At 45.9% G+C, this 27,418-nt stretch overlaps 1 protein-coding gene across 2 annotated transcripts in view; it reads right to left on the bottom strand.

Moving 5' to 3' along the window:
- The window catches only part of LOC134933262 (proton-coupled amino acid transporter 1-like), a 155,015-nt gene that overhangs the window by 119,427 nt on the left and 8,170 nt on the right, over positions 1 to 27,418 (bottom strand). For both annotated transcript variants that reach the window (XM_063928330.1, XM_063928329.1), the window contains exons 2-4: positions 23,675 to 23,831; positions 19,131 to 19,221; positions 3,260 to 3,348 (exon numbers count right to left, since the gene is read on the bottom strand). In XM_063928330.1, coding sequence (XP_063784400.1) covers positions 3,260 to 3,348; positions 19,131 to 19,221; positions 23,675 to 23,826 — 332 coding nt within the window. In that variant the 5' untranslated portion in view covers positions 23,827 to 23,831. The remainder of the gene's footprint in view (positions 1 to 3,259; positions 3,349 to 19,130; positions 19,222 to 23,674; positions 23,832 to 27,418) is intronic.

Genomic DNA, 27,418 nt, shown 5'->3' with positions numbered 1-27,418 from the left:
ATGCGCTCCAGGTGACGTATAAGGGAGGATGTTCCTAGGTGGTTAACGTCCTTACCCCTACTTAATACAGCTTGACAAAGTCAACACATGGCTTGACAGCAGTTGTCCGCATTTCTGTTGAAATAATTCCACACCGAAGAGGTGATTTTTTTTGTATTTTGACAAGGCATGTCAATGGCCTTATTCATCCCACGGACTCCCTGGGTGCCTGACTTAAACAAACCTCCTCTCCATCAGAATCCACCTTGTCAATTTCCTCCTCAGCGCCAGCAACACTCATATCCTCATCCTGGTGTACTTCAACAGTGACATCTTCAATTTGAATATCAGGAACTGGACTGTGGGTGCTCCTTCCAGCAATTACAGGGGGCGTGCAAATGGTGGAAGGAGCCACCTCTTCCCGTCCAGTGTTGGGAAGGTCTGGCATCGCAACCAACACAATTGGACTCTCCTTGGGGATTTGTGATTTAGAAGAACGCACAGTTCTTTGCTGTGCTTTTGCCAGCTTAACTCTTTTCATTTTTCTAGCGGGAGGAGGGGTGCTTCCATCCTCATGTGAAGCTGAACCACTAGCCATGAACATAGGCCAGGGCCTCAGCCATTTCTTGCCACTCCGTGTTGTAAATGGAATATTGGCAAGTTTACGCTTCTCCTCAGACGCTTTTAATTTAGATTTTTGGGTCATTTTACTGAACTTTTGTTTTTTGGATTTTACATGCTCTCTACTATGACATTGGGCATCGACCTTGGCAGAGGACGTTGATGGCATTGAATCGTCTCTGCCATGACTAGTGTCAGCAGCTTCAGCACTAGGTGGAAGTAGATCTTGATCTTTCCCTATTTTACCCTCCACATTTTTGCTCTCCATTTTTTAATGTGTGGAATTATATGCCAGTAATATATCAATAGCAATGGCCTACTGTACTGTACTACTATATACTGGTGGTCACCACAATGCTGCACTGTACTACTATATACTGGTCACAACAATGCAGCAGATATTGAGCAATGATTAGGATACTAAAAGTGACACAGAGCAGCAAGAAACAGCAATGGCCTACTGTACTGTACTACTATATACTGGTGTCACCACAATGCTGCACTGTACTACTATATACTGGTCACAACAATGCAGTACAGATATGGATACTAGAAGTTACACAGAGCTGCAAGATACAGCAATGGCCTACTGTACTGTACTACTATATACTGGTGGTCACCACAATGCTGCACTGTACTACTATATACTGGTCACAACAATGCAGCAGATATTGAGCAATGAATAGGATACTAGAAGTGACAGAGCAGCAAGAAACAGCAATGGCCTACTGTACTACTATATACTGGTGGTCACCACAATGCTGCACTGTACTACTATATACTGGTCACAACAATGCAGCAGATATTGAGCAATGAATAGGATACTAGAAGTGACAGAGCAGCAAGAAACCGCAATGGCCTACTGTACTACTATATACTGGTGGTCACCACAATGCAGCACTGTACTACTTACTATATACTGGTCACAACAATGCAGCAGATATTGAGCACTAATCAGGATACTAGAACTGAGTCTGACACGGAGCTGCAAGATACAGCAATGGCCTACTGTACTGTACTACTATAATATACTGGTCACCACAATGCAGCACACTGAGCACAGATATTGAGCTTTTCAGGCAGAGAACGTAGCCACGTCCTCTCCGCTCAATCTACAATGCACGAGTGAAAATGGCGGCGACGCGCGGTTCTTTATATGGAATACGGATCTCGCGAGAATCCGACAGCGGGATGATGACGTTCGGCCTCGTTTGGGTTAACCGAGCAAGGTGGGAAGATCCGAGGCTGCCTCGGAACTGTGTAAAACACGTGAAGTTCGGGGGGGTTTGGATGTTGATGAACTGAACCCGCGCATCTCTAATATAAATATAAATACATTTGAAACGCAGTGGTTTTTGAATGAGGTGTAAATAGGTTGTATATAAATAATTAATCTCTGAGATTAGTCCTACAAAATACTGGTATTATGTACAAAAAACCTTATAACAGTTTGTTAAAAAATGCAAATGGTTATAATTGGTTCAATAAAAGTGCAGATAAATACATTTGAAACCCAGTGGTTTGTAATGGATTGTGTATAGATTAATTAATGGTCTCTGAGATTAGTCCTCTTATTTGTGGTTTTTCCTGTGCATGCACGGAGTCCGTTTGTGTGAGAGAGCGCGTTCTCTCTCCGTTCCTAAAAACTGTCCTCGGTCAGTTTTTGTCCCGGGTCCGTGTGTATGTCTTTAAAGGTCTCTAGGCCCAGCGGCTGTTTGTAAAATTAAACTTGCATATCTTCGTCCCCTACGGGACTGATGATCTCTTCCTCGGGCGGTGGTGGGTTGTCGACGTCTCTCTCCCCGGACCACGCCCCCTCAACCCGCCTCAGATCCGGAGATCCTGTTCCTCTGGAAGACGCCGGCCACAAGTTCCACGAGGATAAGCACTGCAGGCGCCTGCAGCCACACCGCGGCTCCGGGGAGAGAGACGCCGACAACCCACCACCACCCGAGGAAGAGATCATCAGTCCCGTAGGGGACGAAGATATGTAAGTTTAATTTTACAAGAGACCTATAAAGACATAACATACACACGGACCCGGGACAAAAACTGACAGAGGACAGTTTTTAGGAACGGAGAGAGAACGCGCTCTCTCACACAAACGGACTCCGTGCATGCACAGGAAAAAACACAAATAAGAGGACTAATCTCAGAGACCATTAATTAATCTATACACAATCCATTACAAACCACTGGGTTTCAAATGTATTTATCTGCACTTTTACTGAACCAATTATAACCATTTGCATTTTTTAACAAACTGTTATAAGGTTTTTTTGTACATAATACCAGTATTTTGTAGGACTAATCTCAGATTAATTATTTATATACAACCTATTTACACCTCATTCTAAAACCACTGCATTTCAAATGTATTTATATTTATATTGATATTTATCTGTACCTACCATGAAACATTTATAATCGCTTGTACCTGTAGCAGGCTGCGATAAGGTGTTTTACAAACTACAAACCTTGTATAGAATTGTTGATTTTTAATGCTTATCCATATATTTTGTTTAGAATAAATTACATAAATTTTATATACATACAAAATAACACTGTACTTATTTATATCACATCATCTAGTAGCGCCAGAGGTTCCTTTTCTTTCTTTTGCTACAAGATTATAGAAAGCAACAGATGCAGTTCTTACCTCTGACAGATGTGATTGGCACACTTTATCAAGAGGTCCATGCAATGCACAGCAATAATCCCCATAGCAACCAGACTCAGAGGACCCAACTGCAAAAGAGACAAATTATCACATGTTATATCAATAACCAATACCGGAGGTATTCATGCTATAAAAGTATTGTGAAGTTATTGCATTTTACGACACTACAGGAGATACACATAAAGATATTAAATAACAAGTTCAATGAAAACATATCACTGAAGTGGAGTCAAGGGTATGCCCAAAATGTTGAAACACCCAAGCAGACTGCAGCCTATGGAGCTAAGATCAGCAAATGTTGTGGTAAGGGTGTTGATTTTAATAACAAGTCTCACACAGACCAACCAGGGGCCTCTACTTGGCAATTTTGGAAATCTGGTCTTTGGATAACTTGGTGAAGTCTTTATTCCCTATTCTGTAGATCAGAGGTTACCAAACACGGTCCTCAAAGCACCCAAACAGTCCAGTTTTTAAGCATATCCATGGCTTAGCACAGATGGTTACAGATGTGTCCTCGGTCAGCTTAACGCATCGCAAAACAACATGCCTTTAAGCAGGGCATGCGTGTATTCGCAACCACGGCTATAAGCAATGCATTAGAAAATGTGGGTGCGATTATAGCCTGGCGCAGGTAATCACTGCCATGTGTGTACACACCGCAGTAGATGAAAACCCGCATAGATGAGTCTGGACATCTCTGTAAATCAAATTGACTGAGGTGCTAATTAACCTGTGGCCAAGCATGAATATATTTGGACCATTGGACTTAAAACCTGCCTCTAACATAGGTTCTGAAACTCAATCCTCAGGACCCCAAACATTTCATGTTTTCCACATAACCGCTCAGAATTCCAAGTGAAATAATTAGTTCCACCTGTGAATCTTTAATTTGTATCCGTGAGTAATGAATACACCTGCTAGGTGATGTGGAAAACGTAAGCTGTTTGGGGTTCTGAGGACTGAATTTGAGAATCACTGCTTTACTCTAATGGGGATAGTCACCTTGTCATAGAATAGAAAACAGCCTGTGGACACACCCAATCTCCCGCAGACTTGGGTCACTTAAGGTAGAACTATTGAATACGCTATACCTGGACAGAAGAGCTGCTGCTTCAGATAGTGAAGCCGAAATGATGTTAATAAAAAACTGCAAATGAGGACTGTACAAAGAATCCTTAAACACTACCATTAAACAATTGTTAGGGTCAGTGATTTTCTGATATGCCTACTTTACTACTAACTTGCTATGGAGTATATTTAATTGAAGTCAAAAGCTGCAGTCTGTCGGAAAGACGGCAGTTTTCGACTTTTTTAGGTCAGAAGGGGTTCCGACCTATTCAATAAACCCCCAAATTATCCGTCAAGTCGGGGAATTCAACTTGTCGGAAAGCATGTGGATCAGCGGAATAGCCGCCGATCCGCGTGCTTCTGTCGGAAACAGGGCCAAATCCGACAGGTTTTGGCCCTCTTTTCGACCATTTCAAACCAACTTTTAAAAAAAGTTGGATTAAGAGGAGGGACCTGAGAGGAGGAGACGGCGGTGAGACGGCAGTGAGAAGGGGGGAGACAGCGGGGAGACGGCAGTGAGCATCGGCTACAACACAGCATAGCAGGAGGACGTTCACGGCAGCGTCCACCCGGTTCCAGCAAGTGAGGTCCTTTCTCACCGCCGTCTCCCTGCTGCTCACCGCCCCACCCCCCCCCCCCACCCCCCACTCTCCCTCTGCACCCTCATCTCAATCCAAACTTTTTTTTAAGTCGGATTGAGATGTCAGGAATGGCCAAATCCTATCGGATTTGGCCGCATTGAATAGGTTCTGTTGGATCCATTCTGACAAATTCATGTCGGAATGGATCTGGTTTGAATTGAATATACCCCTATATCTGTAGTATAGACACTTTCCCCGGATATTGTCAATCTTGTGATACTCAGACCTTCCTCATGGCTCTATTTTTCGCTCTCTCCCTCCCATCATTCATTGTTGCCATTTTGTTATAAAGTTTTTTCACAATGAATCAATACTCTAGCGCTGCTCCCGGTTCCTTAGTGATTGCAGAGCGAGGTGGGGATTCCGGACATTAAATAAAAAACTTTAAACAATGATATTAAATTTACAGATATTAAATTGAACCAGTACAGGTTGAGTATCCCTTATCCAAAATGCTTGGGACCAGAGGTATTTTGGATATCGGATTTTTCCGTATTTTGGAATAATTGCATACCATTAAGAGATATCATGGCGATGGGACCTAAATCTAAGCACAGAATGCATTTATGTTACATATACACCTTATACACACAGCCTGAAGGTCATTTTAGCAAATATTTTTTATAACTTTGTACATTAAACAAAGTGTGTGTACATTCACACAATTCATTTATGTTCCATATACACCTTATACACACAGCCTGAAGGTCATTTAATTCAATATTTTTAATAACTTTGTGTATTAAACAAAGTGTGTGTACAGTGAGCCATCAAAAAACAATGGTTTCACTATTTCACTCTCACTCAAAAAAGTCCATATTTCGGAATATTCCGTATTTCGGAATATTTGGATATGGGATAAACAAACCTTTTACAGGTTGAGTAAGTAAAAAAGCTCACAAAATGACAGTAACTGACAAAATATACCATTTATTTAAATCTGTGACTCCTATGGTTTACAGGGGTAACTAAGATAGGTGTGCTGAATGGAAAGTTAGGTTTTTATTTTGCGCCACTAAATGAATTTGTAAATAAACACATAAACATACTGTATACACTGTATTATTTGTATGTCTGTTTTTGTTAAAACATTTTTTATTTTTATTTTTTTAACTATCACAGTGACATCTGATGCCAGACAACGTAGACGCCAAAGTCTTGTCCTTCGAAGTGTGGGAGAGGCCCTAAAGCAGGTGCAATGGCAGGCAATGGGTTAACTCAGATTCTATTGCTAAAAGATCATTGGCTGGTACGGTTTATTGCACATTTGCTTTGTAGACAAATATTCCCCAGCGATGGAAGCAGGAAAATTGTACATAATATCTAATCGTGTCTAATTAGCGCTATATAATTTTTGTTTGGGGCCTGGATTGCCTAACTGCAATACAACAATAAAACACAAAACTGGAACACTTTTTTTGATGATGAAAAAGCTGACCGAGTGCATTATGTCCAGAAATGAAAAGATGATGGGGGTAATTTTCATCAAAGCAGCATGGAGCACAAACAAAACATAAAAAGCTCTCTGCTTCTGCAGTCACCCTAATAAGAAGCCTCTTAATAAATGAAAGAAGATACTTTGTACTCTGTAATAGCAGCATCTCTGAGTCAGCATTGCGGAGACACAAAACATTTGCAGAGCAGATGCATCAACCTAGAACACAGATACATTTAAATATGGACATTTCTGGTTGTGGTTTGCTGAAGCCATTAGTATGGGTTTGTCTTTTCATGAAGAATAATAATTTCTGCCCACAGATATGTGTGCGTTTGTGTTAGTTGCCAACATGGGTCCTGAACAGCCCAGGGGTAACGGTGAGGTAGGTGGCACTCTGACTCATCATCATGCTCCCACCCACTTTACTGTAGATATGGACCTTTATGCATGTTATTAATGGGATAGCAGAGAAAAGGGTGGAGAGCAAAGAAGATGAACATCCCAAAGCCTCTCTGCTCACTACAGAACGTTGTGACTCTAGTTACCATGGTAATTTCACTGCACTTCATTACGAAGACATTCACAGCAGCATGACAAAAAGGAAAGTGTCTAGGTTTTCAAAAAATAGAACTAACAGTAATTTGAAGTCATTTTTTTATTATTATTATTTATTTATTTTAAACACTGTACTTTTCAGAGACTGTGGGTGCTAGGTAGAGAATTCCATAAGTAGGGAGTGGCAAAAAGTATCCCAATAAGCCGCTGAACATACTACATTCTAGTATTATGGTTGTAAAATACTAGAACACATTTTTATAATGGTGATCACAGCATAAGGCGACTTTCAAGCTGGATTTCATGGGTTTGGTTGAGGACAGAATGGAGGGGTTGGGTACGGGATCCCGACGCTCGGGATCCCGGCGGTCAGAATACCGACACCGGGATCCCGACCGTCAGAATGCCGGCATGGGGGCGAGCGCAATGAAGACCCTTGCAGGTTCTATTCCCACTCCGTGGATGTCGTGGACACCCAGGAGTGGCAACAGCTATGGCGCCGCTGCAGGCATTCTGGGGCACAGAAAATAGGATTTTAATACCTACCGGTAAATCCTTTTCTCCTAGTCCATAGAGGATGCTGGGGACTCCAAAAGAACCATGGGGTATAGACGGGATCCGCAGGAGCTTGGGCACACTAAAAAGACTTTGACTGGGTGTGAACTGGCTCTTCCCTCTATGCCCCTCCCCCAGACCTCAGTTATAGGAACTGTGCTCAGGGAAGACGGACATTTCGAGGAAAGGATTTTTGTTAAACTAAGGGCGAGAAACATACCAGCCCACACCACAAACATACCGTACAACTGGAGTAGCATGAAACCAGATAACAGTATGAACTAACAACAACAGCAACAAGCTGAACATAACTGATACACAAACCACGTGTAACCGAAAATAACCAGTAGCAACCTAACTGCAAGAAACAGTCCGCACTGAGATGGGCGCCCAGCATCCTCTACGGACTAGGAGAAAAGTATTTACCGGTAGGTATTAAAATCCTATTTTCTCTTACGTCCTAGAGGATGCTGGGGACTCCCAAAGGACCATGGGGTCTATACCAAAGCTCCAGACCGGGCGGGAGAGTGCGGACGACTCTGCAGCACCGATTGAGCAAACATGAGGTCCTCATCAGCCAGGGTATCAAACTTGTAGAACTTAGCAAAAGTGTTTGAACCCGACCACGTAGCTGCTCGGCAAAGTTGAAGTGCTGAGACCCCTCGGGCAGCCGCCCAAGATGAGCACACTTTCCTTGTAGAATGGGCCTTTACTGACTTCGGCAACGGTAGCCCAGCCGAAGAATGAGCTTGCTGAATCGCAGTACAAATCCAGCGTGCAATAGTTTGCTTAGAAGCAGGATTTCCAATCTTGTTGGAAGCATACAGAACAAACAGAGCCTCTGTCTTCCTAGTAAGAGCCGTCCTGGCGACGTAAATTTTCAATGCTCTTACAACATCAAGAGATTTTGGGACCGTCACAGCATCCGTAGCCACAGGCACCACAATAGGTTGGTTAATGTGAAACGAAGAAACCACCTTTGGCAGAAATTGTTGACGAGTCCTCAATTCCGCTCTATCCGAATGGAAAATCAAATATGGGCTCTTGTGAGACAAGGCCGCCAACTCAGACACTCGCCTGGCAGACGCGAGAGCCAAAAGCATGACCACTTTCCAAGTGAGAAACTTTAACTCAACCTTACGCAAAGGCTCAAACCAGTGAGACATAAGAAACTGCAACACCACTTCCAGATCCCACGGCGCCACGGGTGGCACAAATGGAGGATGGATATGCAGCACTCCCTTCACGAAAGTCTGAACATCAGGAAGGACGGCCAATTCCTTTTGAAAGAAAATAGATAAGGCCGAAATCTGCACTTTGATGGAACCCAATTTCAGGCCTGCATCCACGCCTGCCTGCAAAAAATGGAGGAAACGACCCAAGTGAAACTCATCCGCAGGAGCTGCTTTGGATTCACACCACTACACATATTTTCTCCAAATACGGTGATAATGTTTCGCCGTGACCTCCTTCCTAGCCTTAAGGAGAGTGGGGATGACTTCCCCAGGAATACCCTTCCGAGCTAAAATCTGGTGTTCAACTTCCACGCCGTCAAAAGCAGCCGCGGTAAGTCCGGAAACAGGCAGGGCCCCTGCAGTAACAGGTCCTCTCTTAGAGGAAGCGGCCAGGGATCTTCCACTAGTAATTCCTGAAGATCCGGATACCAGGCCCTCCGTGGCCAATCTGGAGCGACGAGTATTGCCTGAACCCTTGTTCGTCTTACGATCCTCAGCGCCTTTGGAATGAGAGGAAGCGGAGGGAAAACATACACCGACTGAAACACCTACGGAGTTACCAGGGCGTCCACCGCACAGGCTTGGGGGTCCCTTGACCTGGAACAATACTTCGGAAGTTTCTTGTTGAGGCGAGACGCCATCATGTCTATCAGAGGAGTACCCCAACGCCTTATCACTTCTACAAATACTTCTTGATGAAGAGCCCACTCTCCTGGATGGAGATCGTGTCTGCTGAGAAAGTCTGCTTCCCAGTTGTCCACGCCCGGGAGGAAGACTGCTGACAGAGCGCTCATGTGCTGTTCCGCCCAGCGGAGAATTCTTGTGGCTTCCGCTATTGCCGCCCTGCTCCTTGCTCCGCCTTGGCGGTTTACATACGCCACCGCTGTGATGTTGTCCGACTGGATCAGGACAGGGAGACCCTGAAGAAAACTCTTCGCTTGTAGGAGGCCGTTGTAAATGGCTCTTAACTCGAGAACATTTATGTGGAGAGAAGATTCCTGGCTTGACCATTTTCCCTGGAAACTTCTTCCCTGCGTGACTGCGCCCCAGCCTCTGAGACTTGCATCTCTGGTCAGCAGGACCCAGTCCTGAATTCCGAAGCGGCGTCCCTCTAGGAGGTGAGAGCCTTGCAGCCACCACAGGAGAGAGATCCTGGCCCTGGAAGATAGACTTATTTTCCGGTGCATGTGTAGGTGAGACCCAGACCATTTGTCCAGCAGGTCCCACTGAAACACCCTGGCATGAAACCTGCCAAACGGAATGGCCTCGTAAGCCGCCACCATCTACCCTAGCACTCGAGTGCATTGATGAATCGACACTCTTGTCGGTCTCAAAAGCTCCTTGACCATGGTCTGTATTTCTAGAGCTTTGTCCTCCGGAAGAAACAATCTCTGAAGCTTCTTGTCTAGGATCATGCCCAGGAAGGGCAGCAGAGTCGTCGGAATTAACTGAGACTTTGGTAGATTTAAAATCCAACCGTGATGTTGTAGAACCGTCAGGGAGAGGTCCACATTCTGTAACAATTGTTCCTTTGACCTCGCCTTTATCAGGAGATCATCCAAGTACGGGATAATTGTGACCCCTCACTTGCGAAGGAGTACCATCATTTCTGCCATAATCTTGGTGAAAACCCTCTGGGCCGTGGAAAGCCCAAACGGCAACGTCCTAAATTGGTAATGACAATCCTGCACCGCGAATCTCAGGAAGGCCTGATGCGCAGGATAAATTGGGACGTGTAAGTAGGCATCCTTTATGTCGACTGACGCCATAAAATCATCCCCCCTTCTAGGCTGGAGATCACAGCTCGAAGAGATTCCATCTTGAACTTGAAAGTTCTCAAATACAGATTGAGGGATTTTAGGTTCAGAATCGGTCTGACCGAACCTTCCGGCTTCGGTCGACAAAGAGGCTCGAATAGAACCCTTCCCCCCGTTGGGACGGGGGAACGGGAACAATGACCCTCTGATGACACACCTTTTGTATCGCCGCATTTACTACTTCTCTTTCTGGAAGAGAAACTGGCAAGGCCGATATAAAAAAGTGGCGGGGGGGGGGGGGGGGGCATCTCCCGAAACTCCAGCTTGTACCCTTGGGACACTATGTCTAAGACCCAAGGATCCAGGCCTGATTGAACCCAGACCTGACTGAAGATCCGGAGACGGCCCCCCACCGGCACGGACTCCCGCAGGGGAGCCCCAGCGTCATGCGGTGGACTTGGTAGAGGCGGGGGAGGACTTTTGGTCCTGGGTGCCTGATCCTGCAGGCGACTTCTTTCCTCTTCCTCTACCCTTTGAAGCGAGGAAGGACGAGCCTTTACCTCGTTTGTATCTATTAGGCCGAAAGGACTGCATCTGTTGATGGGGCCCCTTCTTCTGTTGAGTGGGAACATAAGGAAGAAAAGATGACTTACCCGCAGTAGGTCAGGCCGGCCGTTACCAAACCAGACACTACCTTTGAAGGGGAGAGCTTCCATATTTTTCTTGGAGTCGGCATCCGCATTACATTGATGGATCCACAGCGCCCTCCTGGCCGAGACCGCCATGGCATTGGCTCTTGATCCCAAGAGGCCAACATCTCTCGCCGCATCCTTTAGGTAATCTGCAGCGTCCTTGATATAACCAAGAGTCAAAAGAATATTATCTTTATCAAGGGTATCCATATCAGAAGCTAAATTATCAGCCCATTTAGCAATAGCACTACTCACCCATACCGACGCAACAGCAAGTCTGAGCAATGCACCAGTATTAACGAAAATGGCCTTCAAAGACATCTCCAGCTTGCGATCCGCCGGATCCTTGAGAGCAGCCGTGTAAAGAAACGGAAGCGCCACCTTCTTGGACAAATGGGATAGAGCCTTGGGAAAGGATACGCCATAAAAATTCTCTTGGGACTCTGCCTCCTCTTGTCCGGCGACTCCCAAGCTTTTTCACAAAGAGTATTCATTTCATGAGAGGGAGGAAACTTTACCTCAGGTTTTTTCCCTTTAAAGAGGCAAATCCTTGTTTCCTGAGCTGCAGGTTCGTCAGATATATGTAAAACATCTTTAATAGCCAAAATCATGTACTGAATACTCTTGACTACCCGTGGGTGTAAAGTAGCCTCATTAAAATCGACATCGGAATCCGAGTCGGCATCTGTATCTACCATCTGGGTAAATGAACTCTTTTGTGACCCTGAGGGGGTCTGCACCTGAGCCAAAGCATCCTCCATGGATTTTCTCCATGTTTGTGTCTGAGAATCAGATTTATCAAGCCTCTTAGACATAAAGCCACATTAGCATTAAGTGTACTCAACATAGCAACCCAATCAGCAGTCGGCTTTGCCGACAGAGCCATTTCCAGCTCCTTTTCTGCGCCCCCAGTAACTTCCTCCGGGGAGGAACACTCAGCCTCAGACATGCCGACACGAAGTACCGACACCCAACACACACACTCGCCAAGTAAAGGGGACAGCCTACAGGGAAGCCCGGAGAGAGAAACACAGAGGGAGTATGCCAGCTGACACCCCAGCGCCCATATACCACACAACTATAATATATGTCAGTTGCGCTGTAATAATAAGAAAAGCACCAAATTATCTGTGCCCCCCCCCCCCCCCCCCCCCCGTTTTGCTCCCTATAACTTGTGAGGAGCTTGGAGGTCCGGGCCAGCGTCCTCTGCAGCGGCTGTGGAGAGAAGAAAATGGCGCTGGTGAGCTGTGCGACTAAGCCCCGCCCCTTCCCAGCGCGCTTCAGTCCCGCTCAAATTTGAATTCTTTATACTGGCGGGGGTATTATATACGGTGCTCGGGCACCGAATATGCCTTTTACCAGTCCCAAAGACCTCAGTAACTGCTGCCCAGGGCGCTCCCCCCCAGCGCCCTGCACCCTGTTAGTGCCGTTGGTGATGTGTGTGGGAGCATGGAGCGCAGCGCTACCGCTGTGCTGTACCTCCGTTACTGAAGTCTTCTGCCGTCTGAAGTCTTCTGCCGTCTGAAGTCTTCTGCCGTCTGAAGTCTTCTGTTCTTCTAATACTCACCCGGCTTCTGTCTTCTGTGAGGGGGGTGACGGCGCGGCTCTGGGAACAAGCAGCTAGGCGAACCAAGTGATCGAACCCTCTGGAGCTAATGGTGTCCAGTAGCCTAAGAAGCAGAGCATTTAACTGAGAAGAAGTAGGTCTGACTTCTCTCTTCTCAGTCCCTCGATGCAGGGAGCCTGTAGCCAGCAGGTTTCCCTGAAAATAAAAAACCTAACAAAAGTCTTTCTAGAGAAACTCAGTAGAGCTCTCCTAGTGTGTGTCCAGTCACTCCTGGGCACAAAGTCTAACTGAGGTCTGGGGGAGGGGCACAGAGGGAGGAGCCAGTTCACACCCAGTCAAAGTCTTTTTAGTGTGCCCAAGTTCCTGCGGATCCCGTCTATACCCCATGGTCATTTTGGAGTCTCCAGCATCCTCTAGGACGTAAGAGAAATAGGTCTAATGAGGTCAGTATATAAAACACACAACAAATAGCTATTCTCCGCTTAACTTATGGGCCCATACATCAATCACTTGGCACAATTATGCATTCTGGTGAGATGGTGTAAAAAAAAATAAGATTTTACTCACCGGTAAATCTATTTCTCGTAGTCCGTAGTGGATGCTGGGAACTCCGTAAGGACCATGGGGAATAGCGGCTCCGCAGGAGACTGGGCACAACTAAAGAAAGCTTTAGGACTACCTGGTGTGCACTGGCTCCTCCCACTATGACCCTCCTCCAGACCTCAGTTAGGATACTGTGCCCGGAAGAGCTGACACAATAAGGAAGGATTTTGAATCCCGGGTAAGACTCATACCAACCACACCAATCACACCGTATAACTCGTGATATTATACCCAGTTAACAGTATGAAATATAACTGAGCCTCACTAACAGATGGCTCATAACAATAACCCTTTAGTTAGGCAATAACTATATACAAGTATTGCAGACAATCCGCACTTGGGATGGGCGCCCAGCATCCACTACGGACTACGAGAAATAGATTTACCGGTGAGTAAAATCTTATTTTCTCCGACGTCCTAGTGGATGCTGGGAACTCCGTAAGGACCATGGGGATTATACCAAAGCTCCCAAATGGGCGGGAGAGTGCGGATGACTCTGCAGCACCGAATGAGCAAACTCAAGGTCCTCCTCAGCCAGGGTATCAAACTTGCAGACTTTTTCAAAATTGTTTGAACCCGACCAAGTAACAGCTCGGCAAAGTTGTAAAGCCGAGACCCCTCGGGCAGCCGCCCAAGAAGAGCCCACTTTCCTCGTGGAATGGGCTTTTACAGATTTAGGGTGCGGCAGTCCAGCCGCAGAATGTGCAAGTTGAATCGTGCTACAGATCCAGCGAGCAATAGTCTGCTTAGAAGCAGGAGCACCCAGCTTGTTGGGTGCATACAGGATAAATAGCGAGTCAGTTTTCCTGACTCCAGCCGTCCTGGAAACATCTATTTTCAGGGCCCTGACTACGTCCAGTAACTTGGAGTCCTCCAAGTCCCACGTAGCCGCAGGCACCACAATAGGTTGGTTCACATGAAAAGCTGATACCACCTTAGGAAGGAATTGGGAACGAGTCCTCAATTCCGCCCTATCCATATGAAAATCAGATAAGGGCTTTTGCATGACAAAACCGCCAATTCTGATACACGCCTGGCCGACGCCAAGGCCAACCGCATGACCACTTTCCACGTGAGGTATTTTAGCTCTAGGGATTTAAGTGGCTCAACCCAATGCGACTTCAGGAAATCCAACACCACGTTGAGATCCCACGGTGCCACTAGAGGCACAACGGGGGCTGAATATGCAGCACTCCCTTAACAAAAGTCTGAACTTCAGGCAGTGAAGCCAGTTCTTTTTGGAAGAAAATGTACAGAGCCGAAATCTGGACCTTAACGTAACCCAATTTTAGGCCCGTAGTCACTCCTGACTGTAGGAAGTGCAGAAATCGACCCAGTTGAAATTCCTCCGTTGGGGCCTTCCTGGCCTCACACCAAGCACCATATTTTTGCCATATGCGGTGATAATATTTTGCGATCACATCTTGACTAGCCTTAATCAGCGTAGGAATGACTTCCTCCGGAATGCCTTTTTCCTTTAGGATCCGGTGTTCAACCGCCATGCCGTCAAACACAGCCGTGGTAAGTCTTGGAACAGGCAGGGCCCCTGCTGCAGCAGGTCCTGTCTGAGCGGCAGAGGCCATGGGTCCTCTGAGATCATTTCTTGAAGTTCTGGGTACCAAGCTCTTCTTGGCCAATCCGGAACCACGAGTATAGTTCTTACTCCTCTCCTTCTTAGTATTCTCAATACCTTGGGTATGAGAGGCAAAGGAAGGAACACATACACCGACTGGTACACCCACGGTGTTACCAGAGCGTCCACAGCTATCGCCTGAGGGTCCCTTGACCTGGCGCAATATCTTTTTAGCTGTTTTGTTGAGGCGTGACGCCATCACGTCACCTGTGGCCTTTCTCAACGGTGTACAATCATTTTGGAGACTTCTGGATGAAGTCCCCACTCTCCCGGGTGGAGGTCGTGCCTGCTGAGAAAGTCTGCTTCCCAGTTGTCCACTCCGGGAATGAACACTGCTGACAGTGCTAACACATGATTTTCCGCCCCTCGGAAAATCCTTGTGGCTTCTGCCATCACCATCCTGCTTCTTGTGCCGCCCTGCTGGTTTACATGGGCGACCGCCGTGATGTTGTCTGACTGGATCAGCACCGGCTGGCGTTGAAGCAGGGGTCTAGCCTGACTTAGGGCATTGTGAATGGCCCTTAGTCCCAGAATATTTATGTGTAGGGAAGTCTCCTGACTTGACCATAGTTCTTGGAAGTTTCTTCCCTGTGTGACTGCCCCCCAGCCTCGAAGGCTGGCATCCGTGGTCACCAGGACCCAGTCCTGTATGCCGAATCTGCGGCCCTTTAGAAGATGAGCACTCTGCAGCCACCACAACAGCGACACCCAGGCCCTTGGAGACAGGGTTATCAGCCGATGCATCTGAAGATGCGACCCGGACCTCTTGTCCAACAGATCCCACTGGAAGATCCTTGCCTGGAACCTGCCGAATGGAATTTCTTCGTAAGAAGCTACCATCTTTCCCAGGACTCGCGTGCATTGATGCACCGACACCTGTATTTGTATTAGGAGGTCTCTGACTAGAGATGATAACTCCTTGGCCTTCTCCTCCGGGAGAAATCCTTTTTTTTTTTTTTTCTTGTTCTGTGTCCAGAACCATACCCAGGAACAGTAGACGCGTCGTAGGAACCAGCTGCGACTTTGGAATATTCAGAATCCAGCCGTGCTGTTGTAGCACTTCCCGAGATAGTGCTACTCCGACGAACAACTGCTCCCTGGACCTCGCCTTTATAAGGAGATCGTCCAAGTACGGAATAATTATAACTCCCTTTTTTCGAAGGAGTATCATCATTTCGGCCATTACCTTGGTAAATACCCTCGGTGCTGGGGACAGACCAACGGCAACGTCTGGAATTGGTAATGACAGTCCTGTACCACAATTTTGAGGTACTCCTGGTGAGGAGGGTAAATGGGGACATGCAGGTAAGCATCCTTGATGTCCAGTGATACCATGTAATCCCCTTCGTCCAGGCTTGCAATAACCGCCCTAAGCGATTCCATTTTGAACTTGAACCTTCGTATATAAAAGTGTTCAAGGATTTCAATTTTAGAATGGGTCTCACCGAACCGCCTGGTTTCGGTACCACAAACATTGTGGAATAGTAACCCCGGCCTTTTTGAAGGAGGGGTACCTTGATTATCACCTGCTGGAAGTACAGCTTGTGAATTGCCGCCAGTACTACCTCTCCTCGAGGGCAGCAGGCAAGGCTGATTTGAGGTAACGGCGAGGGGGAGTCGCCTCGAACTCCAGCTTGTATCCCTGTGATACTACTTGCAGAACCTAGGGATCCACCTGTGGGCAAGCCCACTGGTCCCTGAAGTTTACGAGACGCGCCCCCACCGCACCTGGCTCCACCTGTGGAGCCCCAGCGTCTTGCGGTGGACTCAGAGGAAGCGGGGGAAGATTTTTGATCCTGGGAACTGACTGTCTGGTGCAGCTTTTTCCCTCGTCTCTGTGCAGAAAGGAAGCGCCTTTGACCCGCTTGCTTTTCTGAAGCCGAAAGGACTGTACCTTATAATACGGTGCTTTCTTAGGCTGTGAGGAAACTTGAGGTAAAGGTTTTCCTTCCCAGCTGTTGCTGTGGATACGAGGTCCCAGAGACCATCCCCAAACAATTCCTCACCCTTATAAGGCAGAATCTTCATGTGCCTTCTAAAGTCAGCATCGCCTGTCCACTGCCGGGTCCCTAATACCCTCCTGGCAGAATGGACATTGCATTAATTTTGGATGCCAGTCGGCAAATATCCCTCTGTGCATCCCTCATATATAAGACGACGTCTTTAATATGCTCTATGGTTAGCAAATAGTATCCCTGTCCTGACAGAGTAATAGACCACGCTGCAGCAGCACTATCCATGCTGAGGCAATTGCAGGTCTCAGTATAGTACCTGAGTGTGTATATACAGACTTCAGGATAGCCCCTGCTTTTTATCAGCAGGCTCCTTCAAGTGGCCTTATCCTAAGACGGCAGTGCCACCTTTTTTGACAAACGTGTGAGCGCCTTATCCACCCTAGGGGATATCTCCCAACGTGACCTATCCTCTGGCGGGAAAGGGTACGCCATCAGTAACTTTTTAGAAATTACCAGTTTCTTATCGGGGGAACCCACGCTTCTTCACACACTTCATTCACTCATCTGATGGGGGAACAAAACACTGGCTGCTTTTTCTCCCCAAACATAAAACCCCTTTTTTGTGGCACCTGGGTTAATGTCAGAAATGTGTAACACATTTATTTTTATTGCCGAGATCATGCAACGGATGTTCCTAGTGTATTGTGTATATGTCTCAACCTCGTCGACACTGGAGTCCGACTCCGTGTCGACATCTGTGTCTGCCATCTGAGGTAGCGGGCGTTTTTGAGCCCCTGATGGCCTTTGAGACGCCTGGGCAGGCGCGGGCTGAGAAGCCGGCTGTCCCACAGCTGTTACGTCATCCAGCCTTTTATGTAAGGAGTTGACACTGTCGGTTAATACCTTTCACCTATCCATCCACTCTGGTGTCGGCCCCACAGGGGGCGACATCACATTTATCGGCATCTGCTCCGCCTCCACATAAGCCTCCTCATCAACCATGTCGACACAGCCGTACCGACACACCGCACACACACAGGGAATGCTCTGACTGAGGACAGGACCCCACAAAGTCCTTTGGGGAGACAGAGAGAGAGTATGCCAGCACACACCAGAGCGCTATATAATGCAGGGATTCACACTATTCCCTTATAGCTGCTATAGTACACAGATTTGCGCCTAAATTTAGTGCCCCCCCCCCCTCTCTTTTTAACCCTTTGAGCCTGAAAACTACAGGGGAGAGCCTGGGGAACTGTCTTCCAGCTGCACTGTGAAGAGAAAATGGCGCCAGTGTGCTGAGGGAGATAGCCCCGCCCCTTTTTCGGCTGACTTTCTCCCGCTTTTTTATGGATTCTGGCAGGGGTATTTATCACATATATAGCCTCTGGGACTATATATTGTGATTTTTTTGCCAGCCAAGGTATTCATATTGCTGCTCAGGGCGCCCCCCCTCCCAAGCGCCCTGCACCCATCAGTGACCGGAGTGTGAGGTGTGCATGAGGAGCAATGGCGCACAGCTGCAGTGCTGTGCGCTACCTTGTTGAAGACCGAAGTCTTCTGCCGCCGAATTCCAGGACCATCTTCATGCTCCTGGCTCTGTAAGGGGGACGGCGGTGCGGCTCCGGGACCGAACGATCGAGGTCGGGTCCTGTGTTCGATCCCTCTGGAGCTAATGGTGTCCAGTAGCCTAAGAAGCCCAAACTATCTCCAGTCAGGTAGGTTCGCTTCTTCTCCCCTTAGTCCCTCGTAGCAGTGAGTCTGTTGCCAGCAGATCTCACTGAAAATAAAAAACCTAAAATATACTTTCTTTTCTAGGAGCTCAGGAGAGCCCCTAGTGTGCATCCAGCTCAGCCGGGCACAAGATTCTAACTGAGGTCTGGAGGAGGGTCATAGTGGGAGGAGCCAGTGCACACCAGGTAGTCCTAAAGCTTTCTTTAGTTGTGCCCAGTCTCCTGCGGAGCCGCTATTCCCCATGGTCCTTACGGAGTTCCCAGCATCCACTAGGACGTCAGAGAAATAAAAAAATACTCAAATTCCAAGAAGTTGGAATTCTGGAGTTGAGGATTTCTAACATGTTGGATTCTGCCAATGAATGGGGAATCGGGCTTGTTGATGAACGGGCCCCTTTAACCTCAAATGTATGATTCGTACCACAATTCCTGCATTCTTCACAGCCAGAGGCAGCCCGAGGAGACCAGTTCCAATGTTCCCTTTCAATAAATGTATTAATGTCTGGAACCATCTGCAATGGGAAAATAGAATAGTTAGCCCTTTAGAAGTGGAAGGGAGAACAGACTTTGTAGTGGAATACCAATATTGCCTTAAACAGACTAAAAAAACTTCACGAAAGCACTGCTACCATTTAGCTGCCAATTTCATTAGGATCCAAGATTATTTAAAGGAAATTTCCTTGACATCAAATCAATAGAACCCACAAAGGAAATGCATTGCACAGCAAACCTGTCTGCATCACTGGGACATCTGAAAATCCATGCGAGAGCAGCGAGATTAATGGATAACATGGCGCAAAGCATGTGCTGTAACCCACAGCAACCAGTGTAGTGTAGTCAGACTGCCTGGGTACTGTACATATGTTCTAGGTCTCATTTTTTTTATATTACACTGATTTATAAGTGTTATGGTATTCAGTATGTATTGAGAATCATCTGGTTACTGATACAAATACATAGAAACAAAATAATAAAGACATCAATAATACATAACACTTTTAAAAAGAAACCTTATTACTCCTTCTGTGTATCACAATAGTCATGAGTTCCAAAAGGCTTCATTTCACTTCCTTCTTTTGTTGACCGTTACTTCCCAAAGGTCTTAGACTTAGTGGTGTCAGAGGAACAACTGATACGTTTGTACATGACATGTGGTTTTACTGGTGTATAAAGTTACAGATTAAACTCGGAGAGGAGCAAGTGCTAACGCTGAAGGAGATAGAAGATTCTACAAGCATTCTAGTAGTAGAAAAAGAAATCCAATAAATAACATTCCCTAACTCTGGGCCCAAAGGTTGAGTGATGCTGGTGTATCACATGATTTCCAAGACATACCTGAGCAAACAATCTTGTTTTTATGAAAACAGTTTTATATTGTATGCTGTACTAGAAGATAACATTAACAATGTGAATGGTTGCGATAGGCATCTGCTTTTATTAGTCCTCAAGCTGAGAAACATACAGATGTGTCCTAATACATCTAACCTCAATACACCATGCAGCAGGAGATGCTTGGTGTCAAGGAGATAACTGGTCCCGTGCAACTCTGCTTGCATCAAGGGACTTCGGTTTCCGAAAATGTGTCTTAGTCGCAACACGATGCATACTTGTATATCTGTGTGCAACTGAGTTTGCACAATGGAACTTGGAACAGAAAATAGCATACAGACGGAGAAACTCAGTCGCACACAGATATACAAGTGTTGCATATTAAATTAATCAATACAGTCTCCTGGTCCATACTAGCTACATCACGTTGTGATTAAGAAGCATTTTTGGCAAAAATGACACCCAGCACTAGCAGCGGCTCACAGGACTCAGCGTGCCAAGAGAGGCTGTTTGGCGTGACTCCAGCAAAGATGTATGAGGACATATCTGTATGGGTGCTGGAGAAGTGCAGGTACTGTAAATAGTTACACTTGTCTGCAGCTTCTTCACCCTATACGTCGTTACTGCTGGGAGCACTTTCCTTTAGTGTAAATGCCCTGGAGTGTGGTGGACTTTGTAGGACTACCTAAGCAGTGTTAGCTTTATCTATTGCTGAGAAGTGCAGAGGTTGTAGATACCATAGCTGTACCTCTCCTACCGGCCCTTCACTCCCGAAGCTGGAGACTCCAAGGAGTCACTAACAGGGAACCCGGTATTGGGTATGCCTCCGCAGTGGCCACCAGTGGGAGAAGATGGCTCTATGCCAAGTTAACCCACTTCCGCTTTCAGTGAAGGGATTCATTTTTCCCCTATGAAGCCAGGCTCTAAATCCAGGGGTCTGTATCAATTAGGCTACAGACATATAGGTAGTCTAGACAGGAGAGGTGAGGCTTATTGAGGACAATGTGGTACAGGGAGCAGTCATCTATTTCTTGCCTTACATGAGGATTGGGCTGTGACGGAACACAGCCATGCCAGCGTCATGTCACGTATTTTTGGCCAGCCTGGTCTGGTCCTGCACTTCAGTAGTGAACGGCAGAATGCCGAAGATAATAGTATGTTATCCTTTAAAACACCCGGCTGATATTCGCATCTGAGCTGTATACCCCATACTACTGTATGCAGCGGACATAACAGGACTGTATGTTGGACAAGAATATGATGTTATACTGAATAATCCAAGAAGGTGATTTTGCTAGGTACCAGATGTGTGCCTGTGGTGGGAAATAGTCCCATGTATATAGGTTATGCCTATCATGGAATATATCCCTGAGCCTGATATGTGTCTGTCACATTAATGTACTGTTTAATGAATGGGTGTAAGGGCTTGTTGTCCCCCCCCCCCAGGAGCTGGGTGACTTTTCCAGGTTACCCTACTCGCAAGAGTAGTGGATTCACACAGGCCACGCAGCCGGGATCAGCAAGACAGAGATCATCGCCCCTTCTAGCAATCAGCATCCGCCAAGAGTCGCCAAACGCAAGTATTCCCTGAGGTGGCTAGTGACTGTGTAGGGGCAGGAGTTTCTTGCTGTTGTGTAGTTCTTTCTCTTATATAATCTTAACTGTAATTGTTATTAATGCTACCTGTAAATAATGTATAAAGTGTGGTTACGGTTTTTCCTATATAATTAGTGTGTATGAAAATAAAGGTGCGTTTTGTATCTCGCTATTGTGTCCTTACTGTGTGTTTCCCGACCCATACCGGGCACTGGGGTAACCACACTCAGCTGTAATGGACAGCCTTTCTGAAGGCTGCTCCCATAATAAGTGCAAATAAACCCAGTGTCCTCACATGGGCTGCCCTCCTTTTTAGTCAAAAACGTCTCCAAGTTTCACATTAATCAGGATAATGCGATTCTGACTTCAGACTGTCACAGCTCGAAGGGGTCGATTCAATTATTTTTGCAGACTGCTCGCACCTTATCCTCTGTCTGATTTTTTTTTTTTGCACATCACGCCCACATAGTCAGAGTTTAGCCGGGTAAAACAACTAAACCCATCTAAAGTCCTGGTTAGAGAACCCAAACAGCAATTTGGGAATCCACTGCCATGACTTTTCACCAGTTTCTGCTCGCCATCCCAGGATGCGGGAAGGAGAAGTCAAGTTATCGCGCCAGAAACAACTGAATAACTGACGTAGGGCGAGCAATACTGCCGTGGGAAGTAGAAACAATCGAGGAGAGAGGATCGTCCGATTCTCAGAAAAAGGGTTGGCCAGTCTACAGACAGGCCATTTCTTGGTGGATTACATTCATCATTCGTCAGATTTACAGTAGGGCTGGCCAGTCTGTTGATCAACATCACAAGGCACGTTCAATAATATCACTCCACGCCTCCTGTGTGGCTCGGAGCCTAGGCTGAGCAGCAGGGGCATCTTAAGAGAGGAAAGGGCCCATGTACACGCTCTATGTGGGGCATCTCTTCGCTTGCAGCAAGTAGACTCAAGCTTTATGCCAGAGTCTATGTGTATGAGCAGGACTCTGGGACCATAGAGCCCGCACTTGTTCCTGGGGATATCAATATTGATTTTCCCAGTGATTTATGTCTGCAGCACTGGCTGCCACTGAACTCTGGAGAGTAAGTATAATTATATGGGTGCAGGGTGTGCGGTGTAAGCCCCCCAAGACCACGCACTTTGCACCCATTATAGATACGACTATGCTGTGCAGCCATGTAGAGCTCCCACCAGGTTACCTGTACAGCTTTCATCTAGGGATGCCAGCTTTGGCACTAAGCGTGCACAACATAAGAGGCAGCTTTGAGATGGCCACAACGCATTCTCAGTTTCTTCCATTTGAAGGGTTTAGAAAATTATTATGTGGGACCAAGGTACCCATCAATTAAAAAAATCATCATTATTTACTTCTCACGTGATTCCTTACCTCCAAACATGCCCCTTTTATGCCATCAGACCAATCCAAGTGCCCCTTTTCTGCCCATCAGAATCCACCCGGCCCATTTACCTTGGGGCCCATGCTGAGAGGGTAGACCGCACACTTTCCTCCTCTGATCCTCCTTGTCTCTTGCCTGTATGTCTTTTCTCATACTAATGGCGATTTCTACTCCTATTACTAATGTCCCCAATTTTTACTCCTGCAGTAATGGCAATGCCCTCTCCTCTAAATAATAGAATTGCAATGTGGCCATGCTCAAAGCACTGATGCGATGTTCAGGGGAGTAGGTCACGTGACACACCGGTAGGTACAGCGCCCCAACCACCGGCGTCTTGGCACCATCTGATTGGCCAGAGCACATCACGCAGGACAGACTGCTGACATTTCAAGGGAGAAGACGCAGTACAGCGTGTAATCATGAACACTGATATTATAGGTCATCAAAACACAGAGGAAGTAGTTTAAAATATATATATATAAAAAAAATAAAAAACACAAAACGTCCACTGTGACTGAATTTCCCACACATACACTTATAGTGATAATGTCTCCGCTCTGCTAGTTACAACATACGGGTGACCATCTACTATACAATACTGCACTGACAAACAGGCTGATAACTTTCCTCATACAGTGCACTCACGTCGTACTGCTGCTACTGTGTTCTCCAAGCCTTTCATACTGTCCACATCTGGAGTTGCTGCTGGGGATTCCCGGGGAGCTCTCCTCACTGGGACTACCCTCTGTGGAGCTGTAGTCATTGTACGAATCATTTTTCAGCCTGGTGGTATCCATACTTCCTACAAGTAAAAGAATACAGATTAAAGCCCAGTAGTTACAGTGCCCATAATATATTGGCTCTGGGGCCTGATGCAGTGATTGGCAGCCTGATACACTTTGGGGGCCACATAGGTGACCCTATAATCCTCAAAAGGGCCACACATTACCTTCAGTCTCAGTAGTAAAATTCAAATATGTAATCAATACAAGAGACACCTCTCTGTAATAGCGTATCAACAGGCCATTTAAACAATGGTTAAAAGCTATAATAAACAAATAGGACAACAAAATGGGAAGAAGCCGAGACCCACAGGACTTGGAGGGGCCGCCTGTTGACCATCACTGGACTAATGTATATACATGATATGATATGATCAAATAGTAGACAATAACTGTTAAAGTGCAAGAATAAATATAGAGACTAGAGTAATTAAATATATTTATCAGCGTTTATTACAGCACACTCCACTTGTCACAACCTGTGCAGTTCCTCTTTCCTGTCTGGGGTGTCTCTCTCTACTCCGGTGCTTCTAGCAAACTCTGCTCTGTATCTCCACACTGAGATACAGACCAGAGTGTGCTAGTAGCACCAGAGTAGTTACTAGAATGAACCATATTTACTAATAGGAAAAGACACGCTGAAACACTAAAATCTATCCAACATCTTTTTTATTCTAGTTTTATTTTACTTACCAATTATGCTGCTCAGTAATACATTTTAATAAAAAAACTCATGTGTTTCACAGCTTCTTATTATTATACGAGGGTGGTTCAATTATCAAGATAGCAAGACCTCTCACTGCATAAACTTATTCAACACGTACATATACGTATAAGCAATAGTATAGCCTTGGTGCAGATTATTTTTCCCACATTGGGGGTAATTCTGAGTTGATCGCAGCAGAAACTTCGTTAGCAGTTGGGCAAACCCATGTGCACTGCAGGGGAGGCAGATATAACATGTGCTGAGAGAGAGAGATTTGGGTGTGGTGTGTTCAATCTGCAATCTAAATTGCAGTGTAAAAATAAAGCAGCCAGTATTTACCCTGCACAGAAACAAAGTAACCCACCCAAATCTAACTCTCTCTGCAAATGTTATATCTGCCCCCCCTGCAGTGCACATGGTTTTGACCAACTGCTAAAAAATTTCCTGCTGCGATCAACTTGGAATTACCCCCATAGTCCATTTACTTGTCTAAGCATTTGTTCCAATGGTACACCAAGGCATCTGTCCCAGCATTGAAGAAATCAGTGTCAAGCGCCCGAAGCCAGGACATGATGGCTTACTTCCACCTAGGTGCTTCTTTAATGTGTCTGTCCTCCTGAATCAGACCTTCAATACGGCACAAATTGTCATCTGTGGTGGACATGCATGGCTGGCCGTATCGCTGCTCATTTTGAGCGTCTGTCCTGCTGTCAAAGGGAGTGCACCAAACCCAAACCTGTTTCCATGACATGACATTATCACCGTACACCTCCACAAGCTGATGATGAATTTCAGCTGCTGAAGCGAACTTTAGATGCAGAAATCTGCTCACACTTCACACCACAATGTGTGACCATGTTTCCGCAAGCCCCGCCATCTTATAGCTGATGTTGGGACAGTATGACTGACTATGGCGCAGTCTAATGGCCATGAGGGGAAGCAGTGGTCTACCTGCTCTGGCCTGGTGAGACTGACATAGAGAATATTACACACCTGAGAGGTCTGGTTACCTTACTCATTGAACCACCCTATCATTTAAGTTACACTATTGAGTGCGATTTATATGAACAGTCTCATATAACCTGGGAACACTTGTGCACAGAGTGGATTGGGTTCTTCATAAAGAGGTAGAGGGCAAATGACAGCAGGTCAGGCAAGTCTCCTAAAGATGCGAGAGAGGACTTTAAGGGGGGGGGAATTCAAATGTTTGAAAAGTCGGTTTGGTGTCTGTTTTTTCCTGTCTATTAGATTGTTTTTTCCTGTCTATTAGATAGAAAGAAAGAAAAAAACAATCTAATAGACAGGAAAAAACAGACACCCAACTGACTTTCCAAACAATTGAAAATCCCCTAATGTGTCTTATGGTGTGGACTTACAGGTGGTGTTATTACTAAGGCAGTGTATCTTGCTCATATTTCAAAATATTCATATTAGTAGTCCAGAGCTATGGCTCAGAAATATTATTTTGCTAAATCCATGAATATAATGCTACAATATTTGCACAGCTTTATTAATAACTTTCACCCAGAACCAGAAGTGCTTACATAATAACAGCCAAAGAGCACCAACACGGTTCCCTCACAGGATATGCTAAATGCAGACAAAGTTTTCTTGGTTGCTATGGATTAAAGCTCTTCATTGCTCTCTGCATCTTGCCATTTAATAATGCTGTGTAAGAAAAAACAATTTGTGTTCCCTAATGCACACTGAGTGAGTAATAATACTACATAATAAATCAGATAATACGGAGATCTTAGTTGCGTATATCTGCAGATATAGGGTTAAGCCCCCAGGCCGATCGACAAGGCTTCTCCGTCACTGGGGGTCCCATATCTAGTATTAGGGACCCCCAGTGACGGAGAAGCCTTGTCGATCGGCCTGGGGGCTTAACCCTATATCTGCAGATATACGCAACTAAGATCTCCGTATTATCTGATTTATTATGTAGTATTATTACTCACTCAGTGTGCATTAGGGAACACAAATTGTTTTTTCTTACACAGAATTACCCCTCCCTTTTAGCACCTGACTGATATTACATCTGATTGAGCAGCTTTCCAATATTTGTGCATTTAATAATGCTTCCAGATTTCAGAAGAGCCTTCAGTGAACACATTCTAATTAAAAGAGACAGTATCACATCCTACACTGGAACGCCCTCTACGGCCAGAAGTGTCACACTACACTGAGGCCCCCAACCCATCCTGATAAAGGACAATGCAACCAGAGGTTCCAAACAAATCAACCAGTGGTCACTGTAAAAAAAAAAAAAAAAAAACCTATATGGAGTGACATCATCAAGACCTCTTGTTGCAGTGATGTCACAGATCCTGGTGAATTGGTACGCTGCAGCCTCACAAATATTAGTTCATCCGTAGAAGTGCACATTATAATACCAAAGTCTGTCACACAAATAAGGGGGACGTCCAGACATAAATGGAGAAAGCAACACCAAAGGAGATCAATATGTCTGCTTAGTTGTTTTATTCACAAAGAGAAACCACTGAGGAGGAGGAGGTTGTTACTGGGCATTTGTCCAGCCGCATCACATACAAAGACCTACTGTCTGGAAGCTTTCAGTAATTGGCTCTATAGACAACACTAATTAAAAATAGGATTTTAATTACCTACCAGTAAATCCTTTTCACGTAGTCCATAGAGGATACTGGGGTCCATTTAGTACCATGAGGTACAGACGGGTCCACTAGGAGCCATGGGCACTTTAAGAATTTGATAGTGTGGGCTGGCTCCTCCCTCTAGGCCCCTCCTACCAGAGTCGGTCTAGGAAACTGTGCCCGAGGAGACAGACATACTTTGAGAGAAGGATAGATAAGGATAGTGGCGAGAGATTCCGAACCAGCACACACAACAAGAAGAAAGCCAAGCTAACCTTAGTTGAAA

The sequence above is a fragment of the Pseudophryne corroboree genome, chromosome 6 (genome assembly GCF_028390025.1).
Source record: "Pseudophryne corroboree isolate aPseCor3 chromosome 6, aPseCor3.hap2, whole genome shotgun sequence".
Lineage (NCBI taxonomy): Eukaryota > Metazoa > Chordata > Amphibia > Anura > Myobatrachidae > Pseudophryne > Pseudophryne corroboree.
Note: the sequence above shows the minus strand (reverse complement) of the source record. Positions and strands in the feature narration are given on the sequence as shown.